The 19,752-nt window shown below is 36.4% G+C and overlaps 1 protein-coding gene across 2 annotated transcripts in view; it reads left to right on the top strand.

The window, feature by feature from the left end:
- Positions 1-16,337: 16,337 nt before the first annotated feature.
- DPY19L4 (dpy-19 like 4) overlaps positions 16,338-19,752 on the top strand; it is a 54,731-nt gene continuing 51,316 nt past the window's right edge. For both annotated transcript variants that reach the window (XM_031947001.1, XM_031947002.1), the window contains exon 1: positions 16,338-16,452. In XM_031947001.1, the coding sequence (XP_031802861.1) occupies positions 16,437-16,452 (16 nt within the window). In that variant the 5' untranslated portion in view covers positions 16,338-16,436. The remainder of the gene's footprint in view (positions 16,453-19,752) is intronic.

Below are 19,752 nucleotides of genomic sequence, written 5' to 3' on the forward strand. Positions count from 1 at the left end.
TGTGCTAACCCTGGATTTCCCATAGGACTTTAGTCTGGGTCCCCTTCTCGTCTCCCTGTGTGCTATTGTTTCTATGCCAATGAATCTCAAATCTACTTATCTAACCTTAATCTCTCTGTTGACCTTCAGTTTCCTGTCTTCATTTGTCTATTAGACATTTTCCCCTATAGACATCTTTAATTAAACATGTCCAAAGCCAAATTCATTGTCTTTTTTTTCCAAAACTCTTCCTTTTTCCCAATTACCCTATTAGTGTGGATGGGATCAACATCTCCCCAGGTCCCTGGGCTCACGATCTAGATGGTGTCTTCAACTTCACTTTCTCTTACACCTCCCTCCCCCATAATCAATCTTTTGCTCAGGCCTTTTGATTTTACCTTCACAACATTTCTCATATATACCCTTTCTCTCTTCTGATGTGATCACCACCCTGATGCTGATCCTTATCACCTCAAACCTGGACTCTAGCATTAGAGTACAGGTTGGTAAGAGGACATTTTCAGCTGGGTACTGAAGAAAAAACTAACCAATCAAGATAGCAGATTTCTTTTTTTTTTTTTCTGTTTATTTATTATACAAAAAGAATAGAAAAAAAGAAAAACAGAAAAGGAAAATAAAATAAAAGAGAACAGAACATTGGCATGTGATCATCAAGAACATTTACAATTCAAGAAAGAATTTATAATAGTAGAACAAATTCTATTCATGATTGCCCATCTTTTCTTTACGTCCTTTAGGTTGTTCTTTTGTTCTTTGCTACTTTATTTTTTTTTCCCTTCATCTCCCCCAAGCCAGCTATAATTAAGTACAGATATATTCATATATAGAGATAAAGATACACATACACACACACACATACACACAGACATGCCCATACCCCCACACACATATACATTCACATCTACCCACAGACCCACACGCATATACATGTATTTATATAGACATATACATAGAACATGCATTTATATATACTCAGACATTTATGTCTATATGTATATGCATCTAAAACAATATTAGTATGGCTGACACATGATATAGATTTCTCTTTTGATTGTATGTTTAAATTTGACTTTGTCTAAGATCAATAACTACTAGCCATACTTTTTTTTTCCTAATAAATTCTATTGTACAATGCTTGTCTACATCTCTTTTTTCCTATCTCTTCTAATTCTATTTTAATTCTGCTCCTTAACTTGTCTGGCTTACTTAACCTCCCCCCATCCATGGATCCCTCCATTATCTTCTTCCTTCATCATTTGCTTCCCCCTTTACCTATCCCTTCCCCCCTTATTTCTTTATAGATTTTGAAAGATGCTATATTTTTCATGGTGTTTATGTAGTGATACCTATTTAATCCATTCCTGATATGAACAGATTTCCAGAACTACTAGCTCTATCCCGCCCCCTCCCCATGCCTCTATTCTTTTTCTGAACTTCATTTGCATAACAATTTTTTTTTAACCTTTTCCTTGGCAGTTTTGTTTTTTAAGAGTCAGATCGAATTTGACTTTTTCACAATCTTTCTATGGGAACTATCCAATTGCTTATGTCAGTCTTAAACATATGGCACACATTTCAAGGTAAAAAACTAAACAATTTGTCTTAAGTTGCTTACAATTGATCTTTGATATTGATTCTAAAAGTTAAATTTTCTATTGAGTTCAGGTTTGGTTGAAAGTCTTAAAAGTCTGCAAGTTGAATAAAGTTCATTTTTTTTTTCATTCAATATTATGGATAATTTTGCTGGATATGATACTGTTGGCCATACACCTAGATCTTTTGATTGCTGGTATATGTGATTCCAGGACTTAACAGTTTTTTATTATGGCTGCTGATAAATCCTGTATAATTCTAATTGTAGCTCCAGTGTCTTTGAATTTTTTTTTCTTGTTTCTTACACATTTTCCTCTTTGATCTGGGGATTTCATATTTTGGCAATAATATTCCTATGTATTTTCCACAAAGGATCTCTTTGAGGTGGTGATTAGTGATTTTTTTCTATTTCTATTTTCCCCTCATGTTCTATCCCTCCAGGACAATTGGAATATTACTTGCATTATTGTATCATGGTTCTTTTATTTTTCCTTTGGTCACAGCTTTCAGGTTGCCCAATTATTCTTATGTTTTCTCTTCTTGATCTCTTTTCCAAAGCTGTTGTTTTTCTTATAAGATGTTTTACATTGTTCTAATTTTTCATTCTTTATATTCTGTTTTGTTACTTCTTGATCTCATATCTTCACTGGCTTCCCCTTCCTCAATTCTAATTTTCAGAGTTATTTTCATCTTAAAGACTCTGAATCTCCTTTTGTACTTGGTTAACTTTTTTTCCCTCATAATCTTGTTTTTCTTGGATGGTTTTAATTTTTTTTTAGTTTTTCCTCAATCTCTCTCATTTGATTTTTAAATTCTTTTTTGAGTTCTTCTATAAATTCATTCTGGGCAGGGAGCCATTTAATATTACTCTTTAGGTTGAAGATTTTTTTTTTTTTATGTCAGTGTTCTCCTCTGAAGAACCAGCGTCTTCTCTGTTCCCATAGTAAGTTTCTGTGTTTGGTTCTTCTTTGCCAGTTCAGTTTTTTTTTTTTTTTTTAATGAGTAGTATAAGGACCTCTAATCATGGGGTGGGGGGAATGGTGCCTCTTATTTCACTTCAGCTCTCCCTTCTGACCTGGAACCCCAAAACAAAAGCTCCACCCTCCTGCAAGTGCTGGCTACCAGCAGCATCTCTGCCCCACTGCTTCTTACATTCACTGGGTGTGCTGGTTCCTTTTCACCCAGGGCCTGTCTCTGTCACACAGCTGGGCCTGACACTCCCAATAAGTGGATGTTTACTTAGTCTTCCCAGACTCAGATGCCCCAGCTCTGTAAGCAGTTAGAGTAGCGAAAGTTTCTGTGGTTCCTGCTGAGGCTCCAGCTTAACCCAGCTTGTCCCAGGGGTTCCCACTTGGTGTTAATGCAGAGCTAGCCTGGAAGTATTTCCCCTTCACATGGGTTAATTCCGGACTGGCATCTTTCTTCAGGTCTTCTTGCATTGTGCCAGGAAGACCCTTGTTCTGTCCCAAGACTTCTTGATTTTCACTATTTATGTTTGCCCTGAGGTATGAATTTTTTTATTTATAGGGGAAATCTGGAGAGCTTGAAATTTTCTAACCTACTACACCATCTTTGCAGAATCCTCCCTGAAGAAAGCTTTCTAGGTTAAAAAAAAATTCGCTATGCTGAAAGAAACTTCTGAGGCCATCTAATCCTATCTTTACTAGACAAGAATTTCTTTTATAACATTTCTACATTATAGAAGTGACAGTTCAGTTATTTGTGTAAAGACCTCCAGTGAGGAGAAACTGGCTACAATCTCAGTTGTAGATAGTTCTAATTCTTAGGTTTGTTTATTCTTTTTTCATTTAGAACCTAAAATTACCTTTACAATTTTTTCTCATTGTTCCTAATTATGTCTTCTGGGAAAAAGCAGTTTAAATTGCATCTCTTACACATGAGACCCCTTCAAATACCCAAGAGACACATAGTATCAGAAGAAAAGCATTAATTTTGGTGTCAGAAGACTTGAGCTAACATCTTACTTCTGACTTATCAGCGTGATATTGGGCAACTCATATTATCTCTCTGACCTATTATTTTATCTGTAACATAGGAATAGTAGTAAAGTAGATGTCTCTAAAGTTCTTTCAGTAAAGTAGAAGTCTCTAAAGTCCTTTCAAGCTGCAAATCTATGGTCTATGAGGCTGAATAAGACTGAAATGTCACCTTGTGAGTATTTTTCCTCAATGCCCCCATTTCTTTCAAGCATTGCTCCTCTTCTGGCAGTATTCCTGCCACCTGCTTACTGGTTTCTGAAATGTGGTACCCAGAATTCAACACAGTCTTACAGATGTGGTCTGGCCAATATAGAGGAGAGCAGAACTATTACTTCTTGTTCTAAATAGTATGTCTCTTCTAATACAACCTAAGATCACATTAGGTTTTTGGGCTGCCATAGCATACTTTGACACATTACCACTGCACTTCTATAAAACGTCCATGTTATTTTCAGATAATTTGTTGTCAAGTTAAGTTTATTTCATTTTGTCCTTGCAGAACTGATTTTCTTCAGCCTGTGTGTAAGACTCTATGGCTAAACCTATTAAACTTCATGCAATGACATTCAGAAAAGAAAGTAAACTTGGCTCTTTTCAACCACAATCAGCCCAATTTCAATAGATTTGTGATTGAGAGAGGTATTTGCATTCAAAGCATTTGCACCTTTGTTGTTGTTTGCTTGCTTTTTTCTTTCTCATTTTTTTTCCTTTTTGATCTGATTTTTCTTCTGCAACATAATAAATGTGGAAATATGTTTAGAAAAATGGCACGTGTTTAACCTATATTGGATTACTTGTCTAGGGAAGGGGGGGAGGTGGGAAGGAGAAAAATTTGGAACATAAGATTTTTCAAGGGTGACTGTTGAAAACTATTTTTGCACATATTTTGAAAAATTAAAAGCTATTTTTTTTTAAAAGAAGGTATTTTGGGACCCTGATTCTGTTATATTAGCTATTCTTTCAGCTTTGTATCATCTGCAAATTTGTTAAAATGTTATCTATACTGGATAAAAATGTTCAACAGCACAGGACCAAACATTTGTTTGTCTTTACTGTTCTTAGGAATTTAAATTTGGACCCTTACCTGCCAATTACTTGGCACTAGATAATCTAGAAATTCCCTTAATATGGCATAGGATAAATAATATGGGCTAGATTCTTACCAATTATTTTATGAGGGAAGTAAGGTCCAGGAAAGCGAAATATTTCATCCAATGTTTCTTAGCTAATTAATAATGGAGCAAGAACAAGGATTTGGATTCTCTGATTTTTAGTGTACCATCTAGTGTTAAGATTAGGAATGAAACAAATCCCAATGGAAGATGAGATGGGACCACTAGATACTCAGTTCCATCTACTTAAGGCTATTTTCCCCTACCTTTATCTTAACAAAGGTATGCTACTGATAATGTCACTATCTATATCTCTGGTCCTGCCCTTTATTTGAGCTCTAGGCCTACATCTCTAGCTGCCTAGAAAATACTGCCATCTATGTGCTCCACTGGCATTTTAAATTCAATATGCCCAAAATAAAATTCTTTATCTTTTCTTCCTAAGCTGCTCTTTGTATTTTTACATGTAGTAGTGTTGAGGTGTGAGAAATGAGGGTTGAAAGGTCCCCGGACAGCAATGGGTTCCTTCTGGCTGTTCTCCAGGTCCCCAATGAATACAGGCTTGAAGTTTGTAGCAAGAATGGGTTTATTACACTAAAAGAACAGCTCTCTTAGCAGGCAAAAGTCTGGGCATATAGCTTTTGATTTTATTGAGTTTATTTGGCCTGGAGCTGGGGACCTTTCTATAGAGGGTGATGATTTTGCCCCTGGCCAAGATCTCCAATCGAATAGGAGATTACCATCTGGGAGTTTTCCCTATAAATAGGAGAATGGGGCCCCTCCCAGAGGCAGGGAAGGTTTGAGACCCAGGACCTCCCTTCTCCCAAAGATTAAAGGGGACACAGTTTACAATAGAGTTTTTCCAACCCTTCCCTGCCAAAGGTCGGGAGGACAGTTTACATCAGTTCTACTATGCACATGGCCTTTTGTGTTTGTAATCTTGAGGTTCCATATGGATTTAAAAGGTAGAAGAGAACTTATTATATCCTGGGCTCCATTCCCCCAAAGATATTTTGAATCTTCTCTCTGAAAAGTGGTGGATAAAGAGCCAGGAATATCTGTCTCCCTGTGATACCCACCATCTAACTGAAGCAGACACAAGTTACAACCTCTGTGTTGTGTTAACTGAATTTTACTGTTTTGGTCTCTAAACTATAAATAGCTGGAGCCTTACAAAACAGGCCTAGAGACAGGTTTTGGAGATCAACAAGTGGTTTACAACTTAGCATTTCCACTCCCTGTTTTGTCTGCTTGCATTTTTGTTTTCCTTCTCAGGTTATTTTTCCCTTATTTCTAAGTCTGATTTTTCTTGTGCAGAAAAATAACTGTATGGATATGTATACATATATTGTATTTAACATATACTTTAACATATTTAACATGTATTGGTCTACCTGCCATCTAGGGAGGGGGTGGGGAGAAGGAGGGGAAAAGTTGGAACAGAAGGTTTTGCAATGGTCAATGCTGAAAAATTTTCCCATGCTTATATCTTGTAAATAAAAAGCTATTAAAAAAAAAAGAAGTAGTTTAATTAATCATTTACAGATAGCGCAATGCAATTGCAAACTGGAAGCTCTCCTGGGCAGGCGACTTCACTTGTTGCAGATTTTAAAATAGTAGTAGTAGTAAAAGCAGAAAATCATAAGTGAGAAAGGAGGGGAAAGGTGGATTATAATACAATTATTTTCAGGCCATGAGTTCAGAACAATATGGGTGTTGTCCAGTCCCATGGGAATAGTTAAGTGATTCTTTCAAATTCTAGGGGTCATTGCTTGGTAGAAGACAGGACCAGAGTTTTATGTCAAGAACAGGTTCTGCAGTTTTTGATTCACTTTACTTAACATACACAAGGTATTGTCAAGGATTGATCATTTCAAGCTGCATTCTAAGAATAACTCCCAACTTAGAGTCTGCTGGAAAAATGGTTGCTCTGAAAAATCTAAATTATTAGTATGTTCATTACACATATATCTATAATTATGAAAATCATAATTTTTTTTACAGTTCTAAGCACTAGGATTATAAGTTGCAGAGAAGGAGCTCACTTGCCTTAGTAGAATTTCTTCACTTCAGTTTCTTATGCTAATGAAATCAAGTATTATTTCTCAGCTCCACCAACAAAGTGTTAGTGTATCTATCTTCTCACATTCCCTTCTACAACAACTTCCCTCTACTCTATACTGAAAATGCACAATTCACTGTTCCATGTACATTCAGAGTTTTTATATCTCCATCCCTTTCTTTTAGGCTTTTCCCTATATCTAAAATGCCCTCTTCACTTTGTAAATTTCTATTTATTCTATAAAGCCCAAATCAAATTTTGTGTTCTCTAGTTCTTCCCAGTTTATTCTGTTGATAATTATTTATCCTAAACAAAGGGCTTAGTGAGGTCTAGAAAATAATTTTTTATTATAGTATTATGTATTATAACTCTGATTATCTTTCTACTAACTTTCTTTAGAGAAGGGGCTAAATCTTTACCTTAGCTTTGATTCTCCTATAGTACTTTGCATGATACACTGTATATAGATACTTAATAAACATTTTTAAGTTTATTGTTGGTGGAGTTATGAATGAGCCAACCATTCTGGAGAGCAATTTGGAACTATGCCCAAAGGACTATCAAACTGATGAGGTTAGTAGCAGTGCAGAGAGTTGCAATGTAGGAATCCCCTTCTGGTCATCACAGGGCCTTCATGAAAGAATTCACGAGCCTGAAAAGTTTGAATGGCAAAAAGGAAGTTTTATTCGCACTGCAGAAGTCAACTTTGCTAGGAGACTTCCTCAGTGGCAGAGAAATAACAAAAGGTTTTTCACTGAGAAGAGGGTTTCTTCACAGCAGGGAAGAGTCCTGGCAGGCAGCTATGCTCTATTGTTCTATTAAAAAATAATGAATAAGCTGATTTTAGAAAGCCCTAGAAAGATTTATATGAACTGATGTTGAGTGAAACAAACAGAATTGTAGACAGTAACAGCAAGATTGTGTGATGATCAACTATGAAAAATTTGGTTCCTCTCAGCAGTTCAGTGATCCAAGGCAATTCCAATAAACTTTGGATAGAAAATACCATCTGTATCCAAAAAGAAAACTACGGAGACTGAAAGAAAATCAATACATGCTATATTCACTTTTTTTCCTTTTTCTTCTGTTTTTCTTCTCTCTTGTGGTTTTTCCCTTTTGTTCTGATTTTTTATTCTCAACATGATTCATAAATATGTATTTAAAAGTTAATGTATAGCCAGAAAAATTAAAACAATAAAAAATAAACATTTTAAAGTAACTCCTATATGCCAGGCACCATGTTAAGTTCTAGGAATAAAAAGAAAAAAGAAAAATAGTCCTTGTTCTCAGGGAACCTTTTTTTCTTTTTGAGGGAAAGAACATCTACACATACAGATAATCATGCCTGCAAAGTAATTTTGGGGAAGCACTAGTAATTGGAAGACTTAGGAAAGATATTAGGTAGGCAGTAACACTTGATCTAAGCTTTGAAATAAGCTAACGGTTCTGAGAAACAGAAATGACAAAAGACACAGGTGTAGAAAGGTACAGAATGGAGAATACTTTGTCTAGGAGGAATAGCAAGTAGGGCTACAACATAATCATGATTACATGAAGAAGAGTAATGTATAATGCAATATTTGTCCTAATGATTTTTCCTCTGTCCCATTTCCCTGTCCTCCACTGTTTGAAGAGGCCATAAGCCAGCTTAGTATTGGCCAGAATCCATAGACTAATTTTCAAAAAGCAAGGCAACAAATAATCATCATTCAACATTTGTTAGCTTGTCCATGCAGTACAACTGCCAGCTACTAGATGTTACTAACAAGCTCATTGAAAGAAACCATTTGTTTCTAAAAAGGTCTTGAAAATACAATAATTGCAACTAGCATTTATCTTGTATTTTTAAGTTCCAGAGTATTTCCTCATAACACAATGACATTAATGGGCTATGTGAAGGCAAAAGAAATTCACATCCTTCCTAGTTGAATAAAATATGACTTTGCTTTTCATATCTATTGTATATGATATTGTATTTTTAGAATAAGATACAAAACCTAACTCATTATATAACAAACTTTCCAAGACTAAAACAGTTTCTAATTATTTTCATATATTTACTGTGTATGAAGATTTAATGGAAATTTTTTTGAGACCTCATTTATTCATTCCTTCATCTTAAAAAAAATAGCAGAGAGTACAGGTACAAAGAAATATGTTATTAGTTACAGAGGATACAAAGAAGAATAAAATGTGGTTTTGGCTATGAAAGAGCTTATAAGCAACTGTGACCAATAGCCCTGAGGAGTATAATCATCCTTTCTCCCATATTGGAGCATATTCAGTCAGTATAAATAAACAAATATGAGATTAGTTTCTGAGTTTGGAAACCAGCACCTATTACCATATACTTCTTAAAGCTGCAGCTAAGTCAAGAAGCATTTATTTAGTGCTAACTATATGCCAGGCATTGTGCTAAGGGGGATAGAAAAAGGTAAAACTACTCCTTACCTGACTCAAGGTAAAGGAAAGAACTATGGTAGACCTAATCATAATAGAGCAATGTGGATGAAAGGGCTTTTGGGTATTTTATCCTAGAATGCTGTACTCAATTAAACTATTAGGATCTGAGCATACGACTGGGAAATGCAACAATACTGATGATCAATTCTGATGGACATGGCACTCTTCAACAATGAGATGAACCAAATCAGTTCCAATAGAGCAGTAATGAATTGAACCAGCTACACTCAGCAAAAGAACTCTGGGAGATGACTAAGAACCATTACATAGAATTCCCAATCCCTCTATTTTTGTCCGCCTGCATTTTTTATTTCCTTCACAGGTTAATTGTACACTATTTCAAAGTCCATTCTTTTTGTACAGCAAAATAACTGTTTGGACATGTATACACATATAGTATTTAACTTATACTTTAACATATTTAACATGTATTGGTCAACCTGCCATATGAGGGAGGGGGTGGGGGGAAGGAGGGGAAAAATTAGAACAAAACGTTTTGCTATTGTCAATGCTGAAAAATTACCCATGCATATATCTTGTAAATAAAAAGCCATAATAAATAATAAATTAAAGGAGTGTATATTCCAGAAAAACTGAGTATAATCCATTAAGGGAAGAAATGAATATTTAAGGAAATAGAGGACTTTCAAGCATTCCTGATTTTAAAAACCCCCACAAAAGCTGAATAAAAATTTAACTTTCAAGTACAAGATTCAAGAGAAGCAGAAAAAAGCAAATAATAAAGAGAACTCATAAAGGTTTCAATACCATTAAACTACTTACAACCCTGCATAGCAAAATAATTCTCATAACTCCTGAAAACTTTACCATTATTAGGGCAGTTAGAGGCAGTGAGGGCATAGGTATGAGTTGACTATGACAGGATGATATCTTTAAAAAAATTAATGGGTGAGGAAGGATGACTATGCTGGAATGATATCTAAAGAAATCAATTGACAAGCCTTGGCAATAGATTTGATAGGACAGTGAGAGATTGTGAGTGGTTCCCAATGACTCTTAGGTTTTAAGCTCACAGTACTTGCTCTCAATAGCTATAACAAAGGTAAAAGTTGGGAAGTTAGATAAAAGATAATGAGTTTTGTTTTGGATATGCTGAATTTAAAATGCCTACTGGACATTTAGTTCAAGATCTCAAAGCCAGTTGGAGATTTGAGACTAAAGTTCAGCAGAGAGATTAGAGAACAATAGGTAGATTTGTCAATCCTAAGTATAGAGATAATAATTAAATAAGTGATGCCAAAGTCTAGCAGCTTTGTTGATATCTAAATACAGGATGAAAAAAAGAATTTTAGGAATTGTGAGATCAGGGTGTTAGAACACCATGAATCTTGAAGTTATAAAGGAAAGGATAAAGACTGTAAAGGAAAAATGAAGTCACTAAATAGATGGGAGGTGAGATAAAATTGATAAAAAGAAATTGAAAACAGGAAAAATTGCTGAGTGACAGCATAAGAATATTGGTTTGGAAAGGTAGGACTTTTCTTTACCAAATGAATGAGAGAAAGAGCCATTTCCTTTAACTATCTGACAAAACTGACTGAAGTACCTAGAACAGCAATTGGGGAAAAAAAGAGTTCACTAGACTGATTTAAAAATATCTAAGCACTTCCCTAGCTGGCCAAAAGTTTGTATCACAAAAGAACTAAAGATGGTTACCATACCCATTAAACTAATGAATCCATTCCTTCTCTTAATGCCCACACAATACCTAAAACCATCAGTTTTTGGTAGAGAACAGCAACTACAGCAAATATAGTCAACAGAGAACACCATGAGAGAGAAAAGACTTGGGAAGAAAACAGCTTACCTGATGACATTGCTTTAAGATCTTGGTGGGCTACAGAATTGAAGGGATGCATTACCCTAAGTCATAAGCCTAAAATATTTTGGTTGTATATAATCCACATTGCCCCATCATGCCTACCTCCAGGTAACATGCATTCATTCAACAAAAATTTATTAAATACCTAAACGCCAAACACTGGATTAGGTGTTGGGGACATTAAAATAAAATTAGTTCCTGCCTTTGAGAATTTATATTTTCCTAGGAAGAAAGATATATTACAACAATAAGCAAAAACAAAATATACAAAAAGTAAAGGCAAAAAAGGTGAGAGATAAATGTGTGTGCAAAAGTAAATAAAAATAAATGAAATGCAGACAGAAAAAAGAGAGAACAAACACAAAGTGATGTTGAAGGGTGAGTACCCTAATAAGTTAAGAAAAATTTCTCCTCACAACATTTCTCTGATAAAGATCTCATATTTAATACATATATGGAACTGATTCAAATTTGTGACAATAAGCATCATTCGCTAATTGATAAATGGTCAAAGGTTGTGTGTCGTTTTCAAAGGATGAAATAAAAACTATCAATGACTTCAAATGCTCTAAATCACAATTATTAGAGAAAGATATATTAAAGACTCTCTGAAGCTTCATGTCCCATCCCTCAGTTTGGCAAAACTAATAAAAACAGAAAATGAATGATGGGGCTGTTGAATGTTGAATGGGATTGTAGGCAAACATACACATTAATGCATTTTGGATAGAGCTGTGAATTGGTCCAGCTATTATGGGAAGCAACTTGGAACTATGCCCCAAAAGTTACAAAACTATACATTGTGATGTAGTGATGCCACTATTAAGCCTATATCCCAAAGAGATTAAAAACGAAAAGCATCCATGTGTGCAAAAAAAATTAAAGTAGTTCTTTTTGTGATAGCAAAGAACTGTTTGGCTAAATGAATTAGGGTATATGAATATAGTGAAATTTCATCATGCCATAAGAAATAATAAAAAGGATAGTTTCAGAAATACCCAAGAAGACCTGAATAATTTGTGCAGAGTAAAATTAATAGAATTAGAAGGACAATTTATACAAACAACAGTGTAAAGACAAAAAACTTCAAAGAACTCAGATAAATACAATGACTAACCCTGATTCCAGAAGACCAAGGATGAAGAATGTTGCCGATTTCCTGAGAGATTAATATCAACAGACATTGGCAAGAAATTGGTTACAGGAGGTGAGAGAAAGTGAGGAGTCAAGAATGAAACTCAGGTTGCAATTTGGGATATCTATGAGGATGATGGTGCCCTTAAATACATTAAGGTTTATAAATGAAGATGGTTTGGTTAAAAAAAAAATTGGTTCAGTTTTGGACACGTGTCTACAGGACCTTTAGTTCAATATAGGTAATTGGAGATGGGATATTACAAGTTAGGAGAGGTCAGGGCTGGAGAAGAGAATGATCAATAGTGTCAAAAACTACAAAGGTCAAGAAGAATGAGGATTGAGAAACAATAGATTTGGCAATAAAGAGATTATTTGTAAGTCACAAATTAAATTAAAGAACAGTTTTGGAGAGAACAGTTTTGGTGAAATTATGAAATCAGAAGACAGACTAAAAAAAAGGTAAGAGTGGAGGTACCTATTGTAAGTAGTCTTTCTGAAGAGTTTAGCCATATAAGATAATAGAGAAATAGGAAGAAGCTATGGAAAGTTTGATCTCTCTGTAGGGTCAATGATACCTGCTCTAGAGTTAAAACCTGTTCCCCTTAGTAGAATGGAGACTAAGATCCTGAAACTTTCTGAGGAAGGATCCTACAAGGATCCTACAAGTTAGACAATTAACTAGAAGAGGTGGAACAGTGTCTTAACTAAATTTTGTGCATTTTGAGTATGTTCTGCATACTCTATGAATGAATAAATGAAAGAAAAAGCATTTATTAAGTTTTTGCTATATGCCAAGTACTAGGGTAAAAAAAATAACACCCAAAGTCAAGGATGCCTTTGAATCTAATTTCTCTCTTTTGTTGATGTCCTCCTAGTAACAGCCAGGCTTGTAATTTTAAAATCATTTTTTATCCTTCTCTTTTCCTCATTCTAAATTTCCATCTTGAGAAGAACTATGATTTGTAGTGCATAAAAAGCCCTGAATAGGTTTGAATACTAAAGAAACAGGTATGAAGGCAAATTCTGACATTTCCTAGATGCTTGGCTATAGTAAATCATTTAACTTACCTCAGCATGAATTTTTTCAACTCTAAAATGGAGATAAAAATATCTATCTCACAGGATTATAGGTAAGATCAAATGAGATAATCTATGTAAACATTTTGCATACTTAATGTATTATGAAAAATTTATTAATCCAGTTAAGTCCACTGCAATATCTTTTTCATTAGTCCTTTCTTCTATATCTATTGCAAATAAGATAATAGGAAAAGATAATGTTGAATGTTAGAGGGGATGTGGAAAAACTGGGACACTGATACATTGTTCATGGAATTGTGAACAGATCCAGTCATTCTGAAGAGCAATTTGGAACTCTGCTCAAAAAGTTATCAAACTTTGACCTAACAGTATTTCTACTGGGCTTATATCCCAAAGAGATCTTAAAGGAAGGAAAGGGACCCACATGTGCAAAAATGTTTGTGGCAGCCTTTTTTGCAGCAACAAGAAACTGGAAGCTGAGTGGATGCCCCTCAATTAGAGAATGGCTGAATAAATTATGGTACATGAATGTTATGGAATATTATTGTTCTGTAAGAAACGACCAGCAGGATGATTTCACAGAGGTCTGGAGAGACTTACATGAACTGATGCTGAGTGAAATGAGCAGAACCAGGAAATCATTATACACGGCAACAAGAAGACTATATAATGATCAATTCTAATGGACATGACCCTCTTCAATAATGTGATGACCCATACCAGTTCCAATTGTTCACTGAGGAAGAGTCTCATCTATACCTAAAGAGAGGACTGTGGGACCCGAGTGTGGACCACAAAATAGCATTCTTACTCTTTTTGTTGTTGTTTGCTTGCATTTTGTTTTCTTTCCCAGTTTTTTTTCCCCTTCTTGATCTGATTTTTCTTGTGCAGCAAGATAACTATATAAATATGCATACATATATTGGATTTAACATATATTTTAACATATTTAACATGTACTGGATTACCTGCCGTCTAGGGGAGGGGGTTGAGGGAAGGAAAGGATAATTTGGAACAGAAGACTTTGCAAGGGTCAATGTTGAAAAATTACTCATGCATATGTTGTGTAAATAAAAAGCTTTAATAATGATAATACATACACACACACAGACACACACACACATATATATTGCAAGCAGCTTAATTAGTCCTCTTCTCTTCTGCAAACTTAAAAACACAGCATACATGTCAGCTATCTACTTTACCACAATGTCAAGGATCTGTGATTACATTGCTGCGAAGATGCCTTCCATCAATCTAAGTCATTATCTGGCTATAATTTAATAAACAAATCTTAGGAAGTTAATTGAATTTTAGAGTTTAAGTGTGATTTGCTCTTAGTCATTTATTAGTAAGAGTTAATCAAACATAAAATTTGAACATACGTCTTCCTTGACTGCATATCTATTACACCTGCTCACTTCTTCATCAGCATCATCAATATTATTTTGCCTAACAAATTTTCCTAATGAATTGCTTACATCACGATACTCCTTTATTAAAAAAAAAAAAAAATCTACCATAGGCCTCCTTTATTTTATAAATGAGGAAGCCTAGGTCCAGAGAGGAGAAATGACTTGCCTCTTGGTCAGAAAGCTAGGAAACGGTCATGCTGGGATTTGAACTTAGTCCAGCTTCAAAAACAATCCTCTTTCTGCTACATTTTGCTGCTGATAAAGGGGATTTGCATTGTGGCGCAGGCTGGATCTGTATGCACATAGATTATATGTAATGCACATATGCATATACATACTTGAGGTATATGTATATATTTGTGTATGTATGTAAATCTATAAATCATACAGATATGCATTTTTAGCTTCCATACTACTAACGGAAGCAGGCTGCAACGGGGCAGCAGATGTCACCCCTATTTTACAAAGGCAGCGCACAGAATTAATGTAGTCGCAAGGTGTATGAATATTTCTCTTTTTTTAATTTTTTTATTTAATAGCCTTTTATTTACAGGATATATGCATGGGTAACTTTACAGCATTAACAATTGCCAAACCTCTTGTTCCAATTTTTCACCTCTTACCCCCCACCCCCTCCCCCAGATGGCAGGATGACCAGTACATGTTAAATACATTAAAATATAAATTAGATACATAATAAGTATACATGACCAAACCGTTATTTTGCTGTACAAAAAGGATCAGACTCTGAAATATTGTACAATTAGCTTGTGAAGGAAATCAAAAATGCAGGTGGGCATAAATACAGGGATTGGGAATTCTATGTAATGGTTTTTAATCATCTCCCAGAGTTCTTTCTCTGGGCGTAGCTGGTTCAGTTCATTACTGCTCCACTGGAAATGATTTGGTTGATCTCGTTGCTGAGGATGGCCAGGTCCATCAGAACTGGTCATCATCTAGTATTGTTGTTGAAGTATATAATGATCTCCTGGCCCTGCTCGTTTCACTCAGCATCAGTGTATGAATATTTCTCATAATCATCTACTAATTTGGCACAATAAAGGCTTTTAAACATACATCCATATGTACACGGATATATGATCACAAAGCTAGCGCTGGGTTTGGGGCCATCTAATAGGATATAAATATATGCACACATATACCACGTATAGATTACGTCATATCTGTGTATGTATACATTGTTTCGTGCACGCACGTAAATGTCGGTACGCACTTTATCCATGCATGTATATTAGATGCCCCGAGGGACCTCCCGATTTAAGATTATGTAAGATTATGTAACCCCTCCCCCATCTCTGAAATTCGGCTTATGGGAGTTATGGCTACTCTGTCACGTTTATCCTGGTGGAGACTTGAGCGTTTTTAGCATTATCACGCAAACAGTTTAGCCTGCAGACTCGCGCATGGGCACAGGCTGGAGAAGCCCCTGGGCTCCGAGGCCCCGCCCCCGCTGCCGCCCGCGGTGCCGCTCACAAATGCTCCGGCCGCTGCGCAGCCCCCGCACACTGGTTCCTGAGGCGGGCCCCCTCTCTGGGGCGGCGGGAGGACGCCGTTGGCCGAGGCACCGGAGGGGGGCGTGTCCGGAAGCGGAGGCGCGGGGCCGTGGCGGCGCTGGCGGGGGCCGGGGCCGGGGCTGGATCGGCTCCGCGGGATCCTAAAGGCCGGCGGCTTCGGGGGCGGCGGTGGTGAGGCCGGACCTGAGCTGAGGACGAGGCGGCAGTGGCGGCGTTGCGACGTCTCGGGCCGGAGATGGAGGAGGAAGAAGGTGACGGAGACCCTGGGGGCTCCCGGCGGGACTGGGAGCGGTGCGGGGCCTCGGGGAGAGGGCCGGAGCGGCGCGACTAGCGTCTGGGCTTGGGAAGGGGAGCGGTGCTAGAGAGAAAGGGGTGCTAGGACGGTAACTTTGTGGAGCAGATGGGAGGAGGTGTCGGGGGCTGGGACCGGTAAAAGGGGACCGGTGGGGCAGCTCCTTGTGCAAGGGCGAGGAAGGAGGGGGGCGGGGGGGGGTAACGTTTGGGGAAGGAGGGGGATGGGAGGAGGAGGAGGAGGGAGGAGGGAGGAGGGAGATGGTAGAGCGGTACTATTTGGGATCGGGGCACAGATGTTAATGAGAAGACTAGCATTTGGCGAGGTAGGAGGCTGGAAGGGGGTGTCAGGAAGACAATTAGCATTTGATGTAAGCTCGAGGCTTTTAGGGCAGACTGGAGGGATTTTGTTGCAAATGACGAGTGCCGGGATTCGTTCTTGGAGGTGATGGACATTATTCGAAAGAAAAGATCTGGGAATCTTTTGTATATGGATTGTTTTATCCTGTGTGTGTGAGACAGAGACAGAGAGACAGAGACAGAGACACAGATTGGGAAGGTTGAAAGGAGTTGAAAAGAGTTTCCTGGTTCTCCAAAAGCATCTCTTAAATTCTTCTTTGAGGCGCTGCCGAACAGAACTACACTAGATTATTCTGGCGGGAGTGGGGGTGAGGGGAAGGGTCTTAGCGGGAGAAAATGATAAAAAGAGACAGGTTTGGAGAAAACGGGGACAAGCCGAATTGGGGGATATTACGGGGAAGTATTTAAATAAGAATAATGGAATTGGAAGAACCAGAGTTTCCAGTGCTGATTAGTTAGGGGACAGTGTGAAAAGTTTGGCGAGGCAAGTGATGGGGTTGAAGATGGAGAAAAGTGCTCTCAGGCAGAATTAAGATTGAAGGACTTTCTGAAGAGGTGGTCAGGGAGTAGTAGTACATTATAAAGATCTTCTAAATTCCATGTATAGCTTTCCCTCCTTAAAACTTGTGCCTGCTTTAGTAGTGAGGGCATTGAACTGAATAAGTGACTGAACCAGCTATGCCCAGAGAAAGAACTCTGGGAGATGACTAAAAACCATTACATTGAATTCCCAATCCCTATATTTATGCCCACCTGCATTTTTTATTTCCTTCACAAGCTAATTGTACAATGTTTCAGAGTCTGATTCTTTTTGTACAGCAAAATAACGTTTTGGTCATGTATACTTATTGTGTATCTAAGTTATATTTTAATATATTTAACATCTACTGGTCATCCTGCCATCTAGGGGAGGGGGTGGGGGAGTAAGAGGGGAAAAATTGGAACAAGAGGTTTGGCAATTGTTAATGCTGTAAAGTTACCCATGTATGTATCCTGTAAATAAAAGGCTATTAAATAAAAAAAAAAAAATTTGGAACAAGAGGTTTGACAGTTGTTAATGCTGTAAAGTTACCCATGTATATATCCTGTAAATAAAAGGCTATTAAATAAAAAAAAAAAAAAAAAAAAAAAAAAAAAAAAACTGAATAAGTGACAAAACCTCAGGGGCAGAAGGAACGATAAGCAGTATAAGTTCTGGGTGAAGCATTGCTACAAGTTTGTATTTTGTTGCCGCTGTAATGCTGGTAGTAATAGAGACATAGTAAGTGTTAATATAATAATGTGTGGTGGTGATTTTTATATGGCAGTAGATGCTTATATCCCTAAGGAGGACACAGAAAGAGTTGTAGTGTGTATGTGTGTGTGGGGGGGGACGTTTGGTCTAGTTGAGACCTAAATTTTTTTCAACTACATAGGAAAAAGTTTCGAGTTCAGTAGAATTGTAGCTTCCTCTGGCTTACTATACTAAACCTATGGCCATATAGAGGTAGTTGCCTCCTGTTCGAGGTTTCAGAGTTGACCTAAATTTAAGATACTTTATAAAACCAGTTTCAAAACCTAATGGCTCATTTGCAGTTGATAATATGTGCTATGTAGACTCAAATCTGAATTGGTTTTCATTTTGTGGCTACAATGTGGTGTTGGAAGACAAAGTAAATCTCCTTTTTCATTACCTGATTAAATATCTTTTGATCTTTTCTATTACTGATGAATTTCAATTGTATAGTAATTTGAATATTCCCTTTTGCACTTGTGTAATTAATAGAAACATTTTCCAAAGCTTTTTTTTCCCCTCTTATAAACTATATAGGTAAAAATGAAGGAAATGGGGGGAAAATAAATGGTTCTGCTTTGTGGTAATGTTTTTGTCATGCTGAGCTTTATTTAATATTTTGTATTTGATATTTTTTAAATAATGCTTTCCTCTTTGGAATTTTATTATAAAAAGTGTTATAAATAAACCTAGAGATAACAAAAAATCCCTTTTGGCCTATGTTCTAAAAACTTTTTGGGATACTCTATAACTGCCAACTATTTTGAATAACTGTGACCTTATTGGCATTACTGTTTTTGTTTGATCTTCTAGTTAAGGATGGTTTTTACGTTTTGAAACGTAAAGTGTTAAATATAAAGTCAAATATGGCAGCTTTGTTTTATAATAAAATCTTCATTTACACCAGTAAAGTTACACTACTAAATTTATACTTCAGAGAGGAAAGGGATCTATATATATACAAAAATATAGCAGCTCTGCTTGTGGTGACAAAGACCTAGGAATTGAGGTGATGCCCATCAATTGGGGAGTGACTAAATAAACTATGGTAAAAGAATGTGATGAAATGCTATTGTGCTATAAGAAATTATGAAAGATGATTTCAGAGAAACTTGAGCTTTTGATGAATGGAAGCAGAATGGAGTGAGCAGACCCAAGAGAAAAAAAAATTATATAATAGCAATTTAATACAATATTATAAGGATATAATTTTGAAATATTTAAGAACTCTGATCAATATAGTGATCTACTACTATTCCAGAGGACTCATAATGGCACATCCTATCAATATCCTTATTGGAGATTTATTCAGAATTTAGATTGAAGCATTTTGTTATTATTCATGACTAATGGTGGGGGAAGAGGTTGTTTTGCTTGACTATTTGTTTAAAAAGTTTTGTTTTAATTTTGCACTAGAAGAAGGAATAGATCATGGGAAATTTTTGTTAAATTTTGTTTTTAAAATCTTATCAGGGATGGTCTCTAATACCTTCATCATCTTGGTTTCTCACCTCTGTGTATCATAGTTTTTCGTGTCTTTCCTGAAATTGACATGGAAAATTGGACATAAGGCTCCATGTGTAGTATAATCAGAATCAAAATCATATGGATTGTTGCCTCTCCTTTT

Source organism: Sarcophilus harrisii, chromosome 1 (assembly GCF_902635505.1).
Source record: "Sarcophilus harrisii chromosome 1, mSarHar1.11, whole genome shotgun sequence".
NCBI classification, from domain to species: Eukaryota; Metazoa; Chordata; class Mammalia; order Dasyuromorphia; family Dasyuridae; genus Sarcophilus; species Sarcophilus harrisii.